This window comes from Acomys minous (genome assembly GCF_964271855.1).
Source record: "Acomys minous genome assembly, chromosome: 16".
Taxonomy (NCBI): domain Eukaryota; kingdom Metazoa; phylum Chordata; class Mammalia; order Rodentia; family Muridae; genus Acomys; species Acomys minous.
In genome coordinates this window covers 87,492,425-87,510,414 of record NC_140498.1, presented here as the reverse complement: position 1 = coordinate 87,510,414, position 17,990 = coordinate 87,492,425, and the positions used below count along the sequence as shown (strand labels likewise).

The 17,990-nt window shown below is 47.7% G+C and overlaps 1 protein-coding gene across 3 annotated transcripts; it reads right to left on the bottom strand.

Moving 5' to 3' along the window:
* Window positions 1-61: 61 nt before the first annotated feature.
* On the bottom strand, window positions 62-16,213 carry TRAFD1 (TRAF-type zinc finger domain containing 1). Of its 3 annotated transcripts, none has more exons than XM_084762120.1 (12): window positions 16,106-16,213; window positions 14,614-14,678; window positions 8,002-8,137; window positions 7,871-7,924; window positions 6,666-7,071; window positions 5,995-6,201; window positions 3,781-3,857; window positions 2,985-3,215; window positions 2,178-2,298; window positions 1,404-1,740; window positions 927-999; window positions 62-746 (listed from the first exon to the last, which is right to left on the bottom strand). In XM_084762120.1, the coding sequence occupies exons 2-12, from the start codon at window positions 14,658-14,660 to the stop codon at window positions 690-692; spliced, it is 1,746 nt and encodes a 581-aa protein (XP_084618246.1). In that variant the 5' UTR covers window positions 14,661-14,678; window positions 16,106-16,213; the 3' UTR covers window positions 62-689. The 3 variants fall into 3 exon arrangements, with proteins under 3 accessions (XP_084618246.1, XP_084618248.1, XP_084618247.1); XM_084762122.1 differs by having other exon boundaries at window positions 14,614-14,671; window positions 16,106-16,190; XM_084762121.1 differs by lacking the exon at window positions 16,106-16,213 and adding an exon at window positions 15,896-16,058.
* Window positions 16,214-17,990: the final 1,777 nt, after the last annotated feature.

Sequence of the window (17,990 nt, the reverse complement as noted above, 5' to 3'; positions counted from 1 at the left end):
GCTATACAATGAGACCGTGCACTCTCTCCTCCATCTCTATAGAAAGAACACAAGCCTCAACTGGGCTCTAAATACAAACTTTATTTCTATTACAAGGAAATAGATAATTAGAACAGTAAAATAAAAAGGGAGGGGACTAGAGCCTTGGTCCTCATGAAGGCAGGTGTGGCCCTGGTGGGGGCAGCAACAACAAAGCAGTACATTCCCCATCAGGAACAGAGGGTGATGAGTGACCCACAAGCACCAAGGTGGCCTCTAATCCATGTACCTGCAGCTCAACTTGCTCCTAACATGCTGCAAATCCAAGCTTAGGCCCCCACAGGCTGAGAATTGCTTCACTGGTAGCTCTAAGATTCCCAGAACCGTCTTCTCTGTCCACCAGGACCACAAAGCACCAAGAAGCAGTGGTGATGGTATCTCTAAGAATGAGCCCTTCTGGGCCAAGAGGGCCACAGATGCACTGATTTCACTACTGCCCAACAGTGGCAGCTAGGGCCTCCCATCTAGCCCTCCCTCAAACCCAAACACCCACAGCACAATTCCAAAGACACAAAATGGCCATAACATAGGAAAAATTACAATCTGGAGTCTCTCCTGCCCGATGAGCCTGAGAGGCAGCTGGACACTGCACTAACACGTGCTGCTCTGCATAGGGGTGGGCTGCAAGAGCCCCTCCCCCACAGTCACCATTACTCCTCTTCTTCCTCTTCGGCATCCCCTGCTCCCTGCTGCTTTGGAGACTTTGCCTATTGGACAACACAACACTTAGTAGTGAAAGAAGACACATGCTGAAGCTGCCTGGTTCCCCAAAAGCTCCTCTCCCAAAAATCCAAGGTATAGATCCTAAGCCAAAGGAGTGCCCAGCAAGGTCTCTAACTCACAACCCCAACAGCCACACCCACATCTGCATCTGTGGAAGCCATTACCTTTGCTGCTCTGCTGTGGTAGCTGGCAGCTGCAGGGGTGACTCGAGAGCTCCGACTACTTTCACTCCTCCCACTGTAAAAAGAGATTAGGAACCATGCTTCGATGGGGGGCAAGTGGCGACTACACAGCAACCTCCTGTGCACACCAGCAGGAAAACCCAGACTCCTTGATGAAGATGGAGGCTGGGCTAAGGAAGTGTGAGGTCCTGGGTTCCATCCCCAGCACCACTGGAAAACAGTCTTCCCTTTTTTTTTTTTTTTAAATTCACTGTATTAATTACTTTGTGTGTGTACAATGTATGTGGGTACGGCATATATGGGGTGGTCAGAGGATAACTCTGTTTCTGAGGATCGAACTCAGGTTGCCAGGCTTTTGTAGCAAGTGCTTTTCATCACTGAGCCATCCCACCAGCCCCAGACTGCCTTGCCTATGCCTTCCTCAGTCACCATCAGCTCCATTCTGCAGCTGCTGCTTACCTGGCTCCGTATCTCCCAGGGGGCCCGTGAGGAAAAGCAGGCGCAAGGTTTTCTGGATAAAGATTTCGAATAGAGTGGATCACTGGAGTGCGCGCAGACGCTATGGGCCCATTCTGGCCACCCTGACTTCGCCTGCGGATGTCCTGGCTTTCTGAGTTGTTGAGCTTCAGCACACCAGGAGGGCTAGGCTGGCAGTCAGACCTGGGGCCTGACGGTGAGTTCAACAGTCGGTTACAGGTAGTCACATTGTTCATGGTTCTGCTGGGAGACATGGGGTAGGCAGAGCCTTTCGCTGCTTCCTGCTTGACATCATCCATGTAGCCAGAAGACAGGTCTCCTGGGAAGAGAAGGTGGTGAGGGCTTTAGGGAAAGGCTACCCTAGCTGGATCTGGGGCCAACTGTCCACTCTACATGCTGGTGTCCTGATCCTCAAGGACAGTCTCCTAACTGTTGAGCAAACTCTGAAAAGCTGTTCGCAGTTCACGTTGTGGTGGGAGGTTTCAGAAGCACATGCCCAGCCAGAGGATAATAAGGCAGTCAGGAGCCACAGCTCACACAGCACTGTGATTCACAGCTGCCTCGGAAGCCATAACCCTATGAAGTCTGCACTTAGGACAGCTTGGGGTAATGTAGGGCCCACTTAACCTCAGCACAGCTCCCCAGGAGACCCTCACGCATGCCAACTAGAGGTATAGGCTAGCCCCCTGCAGAGCAGGGCTGGGAAGCTGGCCTGAGCCAGCAGTGGCTGTGGCCTAGATTAGCCCCAGCTGATACCCTGGTGTTTGACCCGCCTCCTGGACAGCTCTGATGAAGTGTCTTCAGGCTGGGAGTCCTGTGTAGGGATGTCCTCCATTGCACGGTGGTTTGCTGTGGCTGGGCGTTGGTCACATTGGTCCTAAACAAAAAGAAAGAAAAATCAGTACTTGGGATATTAGGGAGAGATGAGCAGCAGCAGGTTGGGAGGTCATCACCTACAGCAGACTCTGAAGACCACAAAGATAATCCTGGGAACGGAATGGACAGACACTGTGGGCTCCTGAGGCTCTGGGCAGAGATGAAGCAAGGGCTGGTGTTGAGAAGTCAGAAGAGCATACTTAGTCTACAGTGTTTTTGTGGTGGCTTATTTGGCCTCTCCTAGCTGACAAACAACAGGTTTGTCCTTGAGATGCAAGATGTACAAAGAGCAATGAAAGAACAATGCCTGCACTGCTAGCTCTTCATGATATTGTAATTGGGGGGGGGCGGGGGGCAAGGCAGTATTTGCCAACAACCTGGGATTCCAGACTGGAAATACTAGAAAAGAACTTTACAGTATATAGTGTAGCATCCTTTTTTCCAGACACCTGTGAGGAGTATTTGGACCCAGGCCACCACATGGCAAAGCCAGAGCCGGAGCACAACTCTAAATAACACAACAGGAGAGCCTGCCTGTCAGAATCAGGATGCACCTGTACTCTTTAAGGTGACGCTCTATCAGCCAGCTCTCTGCTCAAATGCAGTCTGTGATGCCATGCGCTCAGCTGTACTCCCAGGTGACCCACATGGAGACTAGAGAAAAGCCTCCAGGTGAAGGACTCTCACCTGATGATGGAACAGCACCTCCTCTTCCAGCTGCACCCCACAGAACTCACACGGGATGATAATGCTATCTTCCACAGCAGTTGGGTTCCTCAGGCCCATTAAAGTGTCTAACTGGTTACTTGTTGCTTGTTGTAGAAAGTTCTGGAACATGACACCAGGATCCTCCACCCCCCTGGCAGAAGAGCTGCCAGTACTGAGTGGACGTAAGGCATGTGAAGGGTTGCAGCTTGTCTGTCATTCAAAAACATGTTAAAAAAATAAAAAGAGGTTAAGCAAAATTATATTACTAAACATTTCCTCCAAGAAACGACTTAAATCCTAGTGCAGTGGAGCTGGAAAAGCCAGGGAGAGCATGTCCATGTTGTGCTGTTCCCTACTGCCCCGTGCCCTCTATCACACACTGCCCACCACCATTTGATAAAACAAAAGCCAAATAGTTTTTTTTATGCTTGGTAAAGGGCCAAACAGTAGATGTATTCAAAGTGGTCAGTTCTATTTCTGAGAGCAGGGTATGTCCCATCACTACGTGGCAGTTTTAGAAATGCTGGACTAAGCCTCACCACATGCGCAAAAAGGGAAACATGGCTCCCTTATGACCAGGCACAGTGCTGTGTGCACTGGGTCCCAGTTGCTTGGGACACTGAGGCAGAAGGGTCACTTGACACTGAGTGCCACAGCTATATGGTAAAAAGTGACACCTCACCACAGGCACGGTACGCAGTAAGGCCTATTGTGGCTTGTCACACTGACCACAGCCTGTTCACATTCCTGTCCGAAGCTGTCAAGTGACACACACCTGATGGTCAATGAGCAGTTCCTCCGGGTACAGCTCCTCACAGAACTCACAGGGTAGCAGAGTCTCGTCAGCAGCACCTGGGGCCACAGGAACGAGCAACTGCTGGTCAACCCTTTCACCCTGTAGGATGTCTGACGTGGGGTGGGAGTGGGCATTGGATTGCCAATGAAGAGGACACAATACAAACTCCAAACTGCTTCAAAGAGAGGTTTCACAGGAAAAAGGAAGTTCTCTAAAGTTTGGGAGAGACTATTTGGAAACAGGACACTTTTTAAAAGTAAAGAAACAATTAGGTAAAGAAGGAGTGAGCTACATAAGGAAGACCCCATAAAGGGCTACCAAGCATAGACTCCTTGCAAGAATCCTGGCATGATGGACACCCTATAGCCTCAGTACTTGCAAGCAGGAGGCAGGAGAGTCCAGCCTAGGCTATACAGGCATAAATCTAAAAAAAAAAAAAAAAAAAGGAAAAGAAAAGCTGTAGGAACACCAATAGAGGATCCTAAGTGTATCCTGACACTAGGCATGGAAAACAGTCAGACACAAAGGACAATTGCTTTGCAAACAGCTACCATGGACTTTTCAAAAGTAGCAACATAGCCATGGCACACACCTGTAATCCCAGCACTAGGGAGGCAGAGGCAGGCAGATCTCTGTGAGTTCAAGGTCACCCTGGTCTACAAAGGAAGTCCAGGACAGTCAAGGCTACACAGAGAAACCCTGTCCCAAAAACAAATAAGAGTACCAATGTAGCCTGGTATGGCACACACCTTTAATCCTAGCATTCAGCTGGAGAGACAGGCAGCTCTCTGATTTGAGAGCTACATAGTTAGAACCTGTCTCAAAAACAACAACAACAACAAAAACCAAATGAACAAACAACAAAACCAAATAACCTCCCCAAAACAAAAAACAACAACAACAACAACAACAAAATTTAAAATGCCAATGCATAAAATCTTGGAACATGTGCTACAGAATAGTATTTAAGAAAGAGGGAGGACTTCTGTGACATTTGTCTTGTTTACATAGGAGAGGCTCTGGTTAAGAACTATATGCTGGGGCTGGAGAGATGGCTCAGAGGATAAGAGCACTGACTGCACTGACTGCTCTTCCAAAGGACTGGAGTTCAACTCCCAGCAACCACATGGTAGCTCACAACCATCTATAATGTAATCTGATGCCCACTTCTGGCCTGCAGTTGTACATACAGACAGAGCACTGTATGCACAATAATAAATAAACCTTAAAAATATATTCAAAAAAGAACTATATGCTGGGGCTGGAGAGATGGCTCAGAGGTTAAGAGTACTGGCTGTTCTTACAAAGGTCCTGAGTTCAATTTCCAGCAACCACATGGTGGCTCATAACCATCTATAATGAGATCTGGTGCCCTTTTCTAGCTGCAGACACACATGCAGGCAGAATATTCTATAAATAAATAAATAAGAGTTATATGATACAGCCAGGTGTGCTGGTGCACGCCTTTAATCCCAGCAGGTGGATCACTGTGAGTTCAAGGCCAGCCTGGTCTACAAAGTGAGTCCAGGACAGCCAAGGCTACACAGAGAAACCCTGTCTTGAAAATCCAAAATAAATAAATTTTTTTAAAAATTATATATATATATATATATATATATTCTCTGCCCCACCCCACCCCCACCCCCCCACCCCCCCACCCCCGCCCCAAGACACTGTCTCACTATATAGGCCTTGCCTGGAACTCACAGAGATCTGCTTGCCTCTACCTCCCAAGGACTGGGATTAAAAGGTGTGTTTGTGCCATTTGACTGTATTTATTTAAGATGTTTGTATTCAGAGATAGGCACAATCAATCCATAGGGCTCAAAGACCAACTATGGGAGTTGGTTCCAAACCCAAGATTGTTAGTTTTGGCAACAAATGCCTTTACCCATTGAGCCATCTCACCAGCCCAACATTCTAATTTTATATGAGTTATATAAGACTAACAAAAATTATATTGACTGGGGGCTGGAGAGATGGCTCAGTGGTTAAAGAGAACTTGCTGTTCTTGCAGAAAACCTAGGTTCAGTTTCTGGCACCTGCGTAGTAGCTCATAACCTAGTAACCCCAGTTCTTAGGGACCCACACCCTGTTCTGACCTCCCAAGGCACTTAATGCATGTACATACAAGCAAGCAAAACATTGATTTAAAAAAAAAAACTGTTGACTATGCAAAAGAAGCAAACTTACCCTTTAGGTCACCGAGAGATGTGGGCCCACCATGAGCTGGATCAGCCTCAGGCACTGAACCCCAGAAGCCCTGCTCTGCCATGCTGGAGGCCTGTCCCTCATTCTGCAGGCTCAGGGCCAACATGAAGTCCAAGTGTGCATTATTTTCAGCACTCTCTTTTGGAGACTGCCGGCTTCTATTCCTTTCCTGCCTTTGTTGTTCTTCATCTGGGAAGAAAACAACAATTAGCACGTTAGAGAAAGCCACCATCCATGCCTGAGAAGCTGTCAAGATCAACACAAGCTGCCAACCCACCAGCACCCTGAGCCCTCTGCCTTCAGGGGCTGACTTCTACCACGAAGCAATGCTCCATTAGGATCATGCTAATGACTAATCAGAAGGATGACTCTCCAGACTCAACCCTGCTCTCACCTATCTGGATGATGGCAGAATGAGTAAGCACAGGCAGGCCACCTGGACAACACTTGAGCCAGTTAACAACCTGAGGGCATGTTCCGGGTGCCTCGGGGACTAAGACACTGTCAGCCCACCACCATCAGTCCTAACAGCAACAACATACAGGCAAGTCTGGTACCCTGCCCAGTGTCACCCAGTGACTGGCATGTTTTCCAGCTGCCCTCTGTCCTGAGATGGTGGCACTACCCACTTCCTAATGCTAAGCACAACTCACACAAATTATTCTGAATTGGAAAATGGGCTGTCACGCTTCTCTGGCTGGCAGTGCTACTGTAGAAAGGATCCGACTCAAAGGCTCTCAGGGGCCTTCCAGGGAGCCTCATGGGTGGGTCCAGGGCTTCAATTTGTCTGAGGAGCTGGGATGCAATCCAGATTCCATCCTGACTCCAAGATTCATCATAGGCATCAGGAGGGATGGCAGCCTCATTTCTCTTTTCCTCCTCTACTTTCCCACAGACTTCAGGGTGAGTCTTCAGCTCCTTCACAAGCACATTGCGCCCACAGCTGCCACACAGCTCTGTCCGGGCGCCACAATAATCTTCATGCTCCTTGAGCTTGAGAACAGAAAGCTCCAGATCACAGTGCTGGCAGACAGCAAGCCGCAGAGGACACTCAGTCTCCTGCAAGGCAAGGCAGGAAGGCACTTACTATATACAGAGGCTAGAGTTTAGCACAGGGCAAGAAACTAAGTATCTGCTTCACTCTTCTCCAAGCCCAGCTGGAATGCTACACTTTATAAGAATCAGGAAACACAGCCGGGCATGGTGGCACAGGCCTTTAATCCCAGGACTCAGGAGGCAGAGGCAGGAGGATGGCTGTGAGTTCGAGGCCAGCCTGGTTTAAAAAGGGAGTAGAGGACAGCCAGGGCTACATAGAGAAACCTTGTCTTGAAAAACAAACAAACAAACAAAAATAAATAAATAAAAAGAAAAAAAGAAAAACAAACAAACAAAACAGGAATCAGGAAATATGAGTGCTTGCTGCCAAAGCTGACAGCCTGGCTTTGAGGTCCAGGTCTTACATGGTGGACAGAGAACTGACCTTTGACCTCCACAAGTGCACTGTGGCACACAGACAGCACACCCACACACTATCTAAAAATAATTACACATGAAAGGAAAAGCCATTTTTCAACATAGAGAACAAGCCACAGATCTGGTTTCATATGCCCCATGAAGGCACCAATAGGGAAACCCCAGCAGACAGACGTGGTTCCAAAGGCAAAGAACACTTGAAGGGGGAGTGCAAGAGCTGGGCATCCCATCTACAGGCCTCAGTCAAAGCTTCAACTGGGCTTTTAGCATGGGTCTGATGGGAGCTGTGGAGAACAGGCTGTGTGCCGGCTTTCTGCACATGGCTCTGTGATATTGGCAGGCCTGACCCCAGAAGTCTGTCCCTCTTTCCCAGGGTGACACTAACCTCATGCTGCTGCAACTGCCTCTTCTCCAACTTCATGCTGCATTTGCAGGTCACCTAGGATAAAAAGAGTCAATCAAATGGCTCTGGAACAACACGCCTTTCTATTGCACATCTGGGAGTGGGCAGTTCACCTGACAGTGCTCTGTAGCCATGTGAATGTCCATCTCGGATTTGGGGAATGGTTCCTTGCAGACAGGACACACACCAATGTTCCTTTGACAATGGATTTCATGGATGGTAAAATTAAACACAGGAATTTCCTTTTTGCTACAGAAAGAAGCCAAAGAAGAAGGCAAGCATTACTAACTGATCAAACCCTTTCTGCATACAGTGGTGTCACATGGACACATGTCCTATCAGGGTTTCGTCTCCATTGACGTTTTTGGTTTTGTGTTTGTGTTTTCCCACAGGATCTCACAAAGCCCAGGCTGGCCTCACATCCCCATGCAGAAAAACACCTTGACCTTTCCTATCTACCTCCCAAAGGTAAGACTACAGGCAAAGACAGCCATGCCCAGCTTGTTTTGTTTTGGGTTGGTTTGTTGTTTTTTCTGTTCTTTTAAATATTTATTTATTGAGTGCTCTATCTGCATGCACACCTGCAGACCAGAAGGGGGCATCAGATCACACCATTGATGGATGTGAGCCACCGTGTAGTTGCTGGGAATTGAACTCAGGACCTCTGGAAGAGCAGTCAGCACCCTCAACTTCTGAGCCATCTCACAAATTTATAGCCCTCTTCCTACCCTAGCTACTGAGTGTTGGAATGGAGGTATGAACTACCTTGCCTGGCTAATGGCTTTATTTCTGTTTGCTTTACTTATGAGACAGGGTCTTGTTTTTGTAGCTCTGGTTGGACTGGAACAATTTCCAGGTCCTTGGAGCCTTCTATCGCTGATATTCCCATGTCCTGGAATAACCAAAACCAGAAGAAAAGTGCTAACTACAAAATATTTCAGGACTGGTGATATGGCTCAGTGAAGGAAAGCAATTGCTGCCAAGCCTGGCAACCTAAATGTGATCCCAGGATCCATGTGGTAGCTGGAAAGAGCTGAACGCAAAAGGGTGTCCTCTGACCCTAACTTGCACAATGTGGTACACATGTACACGCACGCACGCGCACGCACACGCACACACACACACAATGCTTAAACTAGAATAGATACTGGTTAGAAAAAAGTATTTTCTTTTATGATTTATTTGTTTATTATTATGTATATACAGAGCTCTGTCTGCATGTACACCTGCAGGCCAGAAGAGCTGCAGATGTCATTACAGATGGTTGTGAGCCACCATGTGGGTGCTGGGAACTGAACTCAGGACCTCTGGAAGAACAGTCCGTGCTCCTAACCGCTGAGTCATCTCTCCAGCCCCAGAAAAAAGTATTTTCAATCACAACAACTTTTCTTTCCTACTAACTGCCTACTAGTGGCCAATGCAACAGCAATGCTTAAGAATGCCTTATCCTTTTCTTAAGATGACAGAGAACCAGGCATAGTAGTGTACAACTCAGGAAGCAGACAGGCAGAGCCAGGCCAGCTTTGACTGCAGAGTGAGTTCCAGAATGGCCAGGGCTACACAGAAAAACCCTGCCTTGAAAACCAAGGGGGGGGGAAGAGTGATGACAGAGAAGGCTTCAAAGCCCAACTGGTTTGGGTTTTGGTTGGTTGGGGTTTTTTTTTGTTTGTTTGTTTGTTTGTTTGTTTGTGGGTGGATGGCGGCATGAAAGAGGGTCTCTATATGTAGACCAGGCTGGCCACAAACTCACAAGAAACCTATCCACCTGCTTCTGCTTTCCAAGTGCTGGAATCAAAGGCATGTACCACCATTTCTGCATATAAGTATTTTGCATGCATGTATGTTTGTGCTCCATGTGGATGCCTGGTGCCCACAGAGGCCAGAAAGGAGCACTGGATCCCCAGGAACTAGATTTATGGGCAGCTTCGAGTTATAATGTGGGAACTGAACACTGGAACTGAGCCTAGTCCCCTGTAAGAGCAACAAGCGCTTTTTTGTTTGTTTGTTTGTTTGTTTCGGTTTTTCATGACAGGGTTTCTCTGTGTAGCCTTGGCTGTCCTGGACTCACTTTGTAGACCAGGCTAGCCTCAAACTCACAGCGATCTGCCTGCCTCTGTGCCTCCCAAGTACTGGGATTAAAGGTGTGTGCCACAATGCCCAGCACTCTTTTTAAAAAAAAAGATTTATTTATTTATTATGTATACAGTGGTCTACCTGCATGTACACCTGCCCACCAGAAGAGGGCACCAGACCACATTACAGATGGTTGAGGCACCATGTGGTTGCTAGGAATTGAACTCAGGATCTTTGGAAGAGCAGGCGGTGCTTTTAACCTCTGAGCCATCTCCTCAGCCCCTGCACCAAGTGCTCTTAACCACTGAATGAGCTAACCAGTCCAATACTAACTTTTTTTTTTTTTTAAGCCCTGGCTGTCCTGGATCTTACTTTGTAGACCAGGCTAGCCTCAAACTCAAAGAGATCCTCCTGCCTCTACTTCCCAAGTGCTTGGATTAAAGGCATGTGCTACCATACCTCACTCCAAGTTTTTTTTTTTTTTTAAGGTTTATTTATTAGCCAGGGATGGTGATGCATGCCTTTAATCCCAGCACTCAGAAGGCAAAGGTAGGTAGATCTCTATGAGTTCAAGGCCAGCCTATTCCACAAAGCAAGTCTAGGACAGCTAGGTTTATTTATTTATTTTTTATGTATACAATGTTCTGCCTGCATGTATACCTGCAGGCCAGAAGAAGGCACTATAGATCTCATTATAGATGGTTATGATCCACAATGTGGTTGCTGGGAATTGAACTCAGGACCTTTGTAAGAATAGCCAGTGCTCTTAACCTCTGAGCCCTCTCCAGCCCCCAACATTGTTTTGAAAGATTTTAATTTATGTACTTATGTATTTATTTATTTAATGATTATGAGTGCTTTGCCTGCATGTATACCTGCATGCCAGAAGAGGGCATTACATCACGTTATAGAAAGTTATAAGGCCCTCTGCTGGAGTAGTACAAGCCCTTAACCACTGAGCCATCTCTACAGCTCACCTCCCCAGACCAGCTTTCAAAACCTGCAATGTAAATAGTTCCTCAGGCAGCCAGGGGTGGGCTAGGTCATTCCTCCATGCTAAGCTGCTTGTCTTCTTTAGTGGCTCTGCTGCAGGTAACCTTGCTTTCACTAGTTTCTCCACTGTGCTGTTTGAACTCCCTTAGCACAGTTATTTATACACTGTCCCAGACCTCAGACTCCTTCAAATTAGAACAGACTGAAATCAGGATGTCTCAGCCAAGTCACATTTTCTTATTTTATCCATGTCAATGATGATGGAGTCACTGACTTACACAGACATGCACATGACATTTGGGGAGTCTCTAATGTGGGAGGGAGGCAGGGAGCACCAGTGGAAAGCCACTCTCTGCAATGCACCTTCAGCACAAGGACAGGGCCAGCAATGGAGATATGCTCAAAGCTGAGAAGAGAGAAGCAGCAAACTTACAAGAGCTCTCCTCCAGCTCTCAGCAGCATGGCACCCTCCTCCACCAGCGTCTCTCTCCTGCCGCCATGCAGTAAGTGAAGCACAGAACAGGCTGGCTCACTCGCTCAGTGGGTAGAGAGCTTGGCATGAGGATCTGCGTTTAGATTCCCAGGCACATGTGAAAGCCAGTGTCATGGCTGAGACAAGCAGATTCAGGGTTTATGACCGCCAGTCTTTCTGAAGTGGCAAGACACCCTCTCAGACACATTAAAAAGAATAAACCGTTCTTCCTTCATTAGTTTTCAGTAGAAGTACTAGTGAAGGGGCTGGAGAGATGGCTCAGCAGATAAGGACACTCAGCGCTGTTGCAGAGGACCAAGGGTCCGTTCCCAGAACCTACAAGGGAGCTCGCTATCACCTCTAACTCCAGTGGCCTCTTCTGGTCTCCACAGGCACAAGGTACACATATGGAGCACATGAACACATGCAGACAAATCATTCATCCACATAAATTATACAAATCTTTTTTTTTTTTTAAAGATTTATTTGTTACAATCTTAAGGGGAAAAAAGAGAAAGAGTTAGTAGAGCCAGGAATAGTGATGCATGCCTGTAATCCTAGCATGCTGAGGTAAGGAAATCAAACAAATTCAGAGCTAGTCTGGGGCTACAGCAAAACTTTGTTTCAAAGGAAGAAGAAAAACAAAACCAAACCAAAAAAAAACATAACATGTACCACCAGCAAAACAGAGAAAAACTTTTTTTTTTGAGACAGGGTTTCTCTGTGTAGCCTTGGCTGTCCTAGACTCGCTTGTAGACCAGGCTGGCCTTGAACTCACAGCGATCCACCTGCCCTTACCTCCCGAGTGCTAGGATTAAAGCCATGCGCCACCACTGCCCTGCGAGAGATAATTCCTTGAGAAAGCCACACCAGGAACCGGCTACTCTCACCTACCTGCCTAGGTCTCATTCCTCAGGTAAAGGTGCCACATGTTGGAAAGCAAGAACTGAGTCCTGCAAGATGTCCTCTGACCACAGGTACACAGCACCGTTCACATACCCTAATATTCACATACAAAAATGCTGCTAACATGCCCTTCCAATTTACTCAGTTAATTAATTTTATTCCTTCTCAAGTCTCTGATGGGGTTGAAGACAGCAAAACATTATAACATAAATATAACGATTGTTTTGTGGTTCTTGTGTGTATATATTGGTATAATGATATAACTATATAGGTTAAAGTTGTGTGTGTGTGTGTGTGTGTGTGTGTGTGTGTGTGTGTGTTTTAGACTAAAAGGGGGGATTGTGGAGAAATACTGAATGTATCAACCGTCAAAAGCGCTGTTTAGTCAATCAGCTGGGCAGAAGGACAGGAAGCAGAAGGCGGGACTTCCTGGAAGGGAGGGAGAAAGTCTGATGGTTGGAGAATGATGGTGGGGACTTGACGAGGACCGGCCCTGGGGTCATAGTGCCAAGTGCTTGGAATATATGTATGTTATAAGGTTTAGAGTAGTTTGTTTAGTTTACGAGTAGATTAAAATCAGTTCAGACTCTGCCCGGAGAAGTGGTGGAAGCTTTAAAGTACATTTCAGTCTCTCTGTGTCAGTTATTTGCTTTGTAGGCTGAACGGATACAAAATACTGAAACACTCAGGTGTGATGCTTCCTGAGAAAGCCTGAGTTGGGTCCCCAGTACTGAAAAAGAGGGGTTAATGCTGTAGTTACCTGTGATAACTCACATCTCTTAACCCAGTGCATGGAAGGTAAAGACAGAAGCTCTGCAATTTAGGTCATCTTTTACTAGCTGCTGAGTTTGAAACTAGCCTGAGCTATGTGAACCATCTCAAAAAGAAAAGGCCAACATGCGACTCACACTTGTCATCCAGTCCTGAGGTAGCCTGGGCTATATAGCAAGACCCTATCTTAAGACACCCCCACAACAGAAGAAAGAAAGCATTCCTCCTAAGCTACTCAGCACTGGTTACAGCTAGTTCACAAAGACTCAGTCCCAAACACCCAAGCCAGGCTCTGGGACCACGCAGGAAACCCTTCCTTCCACCACTCTGGCAGAAGCAGGTCGATCTCTGTGACCTCAATTGCAGCTGGGTCTGCAAAAAGAGTTCCAGGCTAGCCAGCAAGACCCTGTCTCAAACAAACAAACACAATTTTTTTATACTTTCAGACATTGAAAAAAAAATCAGTTCTGACCAGGCATGGTGGCACATACCTGTAATCCCAGCACTCGGGAGGTAGAGACAGGCAGATCTCTGTGAGTTCGAGGCCAGCCTGGTCTACAAAGGGAGTCCATGACAGCCAAGGCTACACAGAGAAACCCTGTCTTGAAAAAACAAACAAACAAAAATCAGTTCTCAGCTGGGCAGCAGTGGTATATCTTTAATCCCACTCAGCACTTGGGAGGAAGAGGCAAGTGGATCTCTGAGTTCCAAGACAGCCAGGGCTACACAGAGAAACCCTGTCTCAAAAACAAAACAAATCAGTTAGCTTCTTATATGTGAGTAAAGGCTGTAGGGGCTGCGGGTAGCTCAGTGGCAGACCTTGACCACACATAAGACTGTGTACAATTTCCACCACTGCCCACACCCACAGAAGGTGGGGATCCAAACCATTCCAGGCTTGTTGTTGCTTTTTTTTTTTTGAGAAGGGTCTCCCTATATATAGACCAGGTTTGCCTAGACCTCAGAAAGGTCTTCCTGACTCTGCCTCCTGAGTGCTGGGATTAAGGTGTGTGCCACTACACCCAGCTCCAAGATCTTTTAAAAAAAAAAAGGTTTTATTTTATGTATATGAGTGCTTTTGCCTGCATGCATGTCTGTATACGACATGTGTGCCCAGTGTCTAGAGAGGCCAGAGGCCACTGGAGTTACAGATGGCTGTGGGCCACCTTTGGGTGATGGGAACCAAACCTGGGTCCTCTGAAAAAGCAAGCAGTGCCCTTAACCACTGAGCCATCTCTCCACCCTTAGCTCCATCTTGCTAAGTCATTAATTAAACACAGAACAGAGGCCCAAGTCCCAGCTTTATCCATTCTAATTCCTAATCTATCCAGACAAATGTCCCTGTCAAATTCTAACAAGCAATTTACACACAAGGTTAAAAGGCTCTAGTTACAATGACTTGCATAGTTTAGAATCCCATATGGCCTCAGTTACAATCTACCAATAAACCACCCAAGTCTTTACAGAGCTACCTTGTCTGCATGTCAAACCATTAGATTCCATGACTTACCAGTTGTCACAGAGCCGGGCAGCCTGGTCTTCTGGAGACTCAGCCATCTTAGCTCTTCCTGAAAACTGCAAAGGAGAAGTGTCACTTTCTGTTTCATTTCTGCTTTAGGGATGACATGCAAAAGAATAAAAACTTTGGGGATTCCTTTTTATTGTTTTTAATTTCTCAATTTAAAGAATTAGACTTACAAAATGTTACAAAAAAATAAAAAACCTTAAAATGCAAAGAACTTACCCAACTGCAGTTAAAGTTAACAGTCTTAAATCCTAACTTTAAAAAAAAATTTAACTAATCTACTAATTGTAACAAATCTCACTTGACCTTATTCAAATGTCAGGAAGAGACCACCAGCTCCCCGTTTCTGCTTCAGTTTCAATCCTGGCTCACATAAAGCACTTAGATGTTACTTCTTCCTCTGATTTGAAAACTCTCTAGTTTTTCATCTCCCACGGCCTTATTTGGCTAATTAGTACCTTAATCAGAGCTTGCTAGCTACCAGCAGTTACTAAGAATTTCCAGCTACTGGCTAGTTATTTTGTAGACGGTCAGTTTGGGTTTATCTGATGTTTTCTTGGACTAAACTCAGGTTATACATTTTTGGCAAGACTACCATCAAAGTGATGAGCCTAGACTGGGGCTCAAGTGATACAGGGCCCTGTGTTCCCTGACCAGCCATAAAACTGGGCGTGATGATTCATGCCTGAATCTTACTATTAAGGATACCGGGTCAGAGAACCAACCACAAGTTCAAAACCATCTTGGTGACCTAGTAAGCTCAAGACCAACCTGGGATGCAATAGACCGTTTCAAACACACACATACACACCAAACCGAAGCAGAGAGCTAATGCTGGTACATCATATCCAAAGGCACAGGATGACTAGTTGATGCTGACGCTGCCTCCTTAGGTGAGATGGAGCCCTACCATGGTTTTTCGGTCACGATTGAGGCCCTCCCACCCGGGCATGCCAGGCCTTTCTTTCGCTTTCCATACAGGATACAAGGCAGAGGACCAAGCGCTGGCAACTGCAGCGCCAGTGTTTACATCACTCCTTCCCATGACACAGAAATAGACTTAGGTACGGAAAGCTACAAGGCGCCAGGCTGATGTGGGCATTGTCAGGCCACCTGCCATCCTCAGTGCCCTGGCAACTGAGACTGTTTAACGAATTCAAGAATCCAATGTAGCAGAGCCCGCAAAGCAAGCAAAAGAAACTCAGTAGCCTAAGGTGACTGTCGACGGAAAAGCACGCAGACAAAGAGGGCGGAGGGGCGGACGGACCTCTGGCAGGGAAGACTCGGCGGGCGGGAGGCCCGGGGAGGCGGACTCAGGCCCGGCCACTCGCCACGGCGGCGCCTCGGGGAGAGGCGGCGCTGCGCTCTGCGGGCCTGGGCGGTTGGTGCCGGCCGGGCCTCCGCCTCGGCCTCCCGCCGCGAGCCTCTGCTGCCGCCGCCGCCGCCCGCCCCGCACCACCCCGCCGCCCGCGTTCACCTCAGAGCCCAGCGGGAACGCCGCCGCTACAGCCTCCTCGGCCGCCCCGCGCCAACAACGGCCCAGCCGCCCAGCCGCTTCCCACCGTGGCCGAGGGGCACTCCCATTGGCCCGCTGTGGGGCCCTGACGGACGCCCATTGGATGGCAGCGCTGCCGCTCCCTCTGCTCCGCCCTCTCTTCCTTCATTGGCCCACGGAGCTTAGGGGCGGCTCCTGAAGGTCCCCGCCCCCCTCACATCTGGAAGCGGAGGCCTCTGCGGACTCCTGCACTGATTGCCTCAATAGTGCTGGGCAAACATTCCTAGCAAGATGGAATGTGCCTAGTAAGACGGTGGGTGGCGTTTGTGCCCCGTCGTGGGCCGTTAATACCCACTCGTCATCCTTGTCATTAACGCTTCCTCGTACCAGACCTCCTCTGATGTGACAGCCAGGGTCTCCTTGCTGGGCCTTGGTGGATTCCCTGAGCGCCTCATACCTAACGGATACAAAGGGGGAAGTCTAAGTCTACGCTGAGCTGGCATGTACACTGTAAACAACATACTTAACAGCTGTGGGGCTGGAAAGAGCGCTCTGCTGTTAAGAGCGTTTGCCGCTGTTGTAGAGGACCCGACTTGAGTTCTTAGCACCCACACTTGCCTGTAAATCCAGCTCCAGGATAGCCACAGCTTTTAACAACAACTTAGAAAAGCAGAGCACAGAGGCAGTGCCTTTAATCCCAGCACTCTGGCCTCAGCTTCCTATGTACCAAGGATGCCCTTAAACTCAATATCCTTCTACCTCCATCTCCTGCGTGCTGGTTTTGCAGGCTTATGCTAAGGCACCTAACTAACTGCCATATGTTTTTACTTCTCTCAAATAAATATTTGAAGTCAGAACTGTGGGCTCACTTTTGGCTTGGCTGCCGTGGTTACCCATGTTTCTGTTTTGTTTTTAGCTGGCAAACTGTTTCCGAAAGTGATGGCATCGTTTAACATTCCCATCGGGAGTGGAGGAAAGTTCTAGATGCCCCACATGTTCCCAATGTGATATAAATACATCCTGAAGAAATAAACAAGAGAATGGCAGTCGTGTTTCCTGGCAACAGCTCACTGTCCTCCCTGTGAAAGTGACTCAGAGGCTCCTTTGAGTTCGTTTTCAGGGGGAGGAAAGGACAAAGGGTAGGCCAGGAGGAAAAGGAATAGTGTGGAAACTCCTGCCACTTCAGGCTCTGCTTAACCTTCTGAGTTGGTTAAAATTTAAAGTTTTTGGCTCTGATGGTGGCACACACCTTTAATCCCAGCACTGGAGAGGCAGAGGCAGCGGATCTCTGTGAGTTAGGAGCCAGCCTGGTCTACAGAGCTAGTTCCAGGACAGCCAGAGATACACAAAGAAACCCTGTCTCAAAAACCATAAAAATAATAAATAATTAAATAAATAAAAGGCAAACAAAGACATGAAAGGAGAGTGGGGTTAGTGGTAAAGAGGAAAGAGAAGAGGAGACATGGGAGGGTAAAATGTGTGAATAATGAAACATAGGCTACTAAAAGCATTTAAAATTAATACTTGGTTTTGGAGAGCCCCCTGTCTCCACACATGTAGCAGATTAACTGAATTCGAAGGTCGTAGTCTAAACATCCCCTCTGGGGCTCAGACAGCTCAACACTGACTGTGTGGAATTTGGATATGGCCCCAAAGGAGGTGGTGCCCTGCCCTTCTCAGCCTAGCCAGGCTGAAGGCCCTGCCAGGCTGGGGGGAGGGGGGGAGCCCCATGTCCTAGCCCCACCCCCTTCATCCTCAGCCTTCCTACACCCACACCCACCCCCACCCGCACACCCACACCCCCCACCACCCCCGCTCAAGCCTGGGGCCTCTCTCTGACAGGAAGCTTCAGGTCCTGGTCCTTGCT

Excerpts from the sequence above, each read along its gene's own strand:
- TRAFD1 (XM_084762120.1), bottom strand. The coding sequence starts at position 14,660 with ATGGCTGAGTCTCCAGAAGACCAGGCTGCCCGGCTCTGTGACAACTG. Across the intron at positions 8,138-14,613 it reads GCCCGGCTCTGTGACAACTG|CAAAAAGGAAATTCCTGTGT; the intron begins GTAAGTCATGGA and ends TTCTTTCTGTAG. Across the intron at positions 3,216-3,780 it reads AACTGCTCATTGACCATCAG|ACAAGCTGCAACCCTTCACA; the intron begins GTGTGTGTCACT and ends TTTGAATGACAG.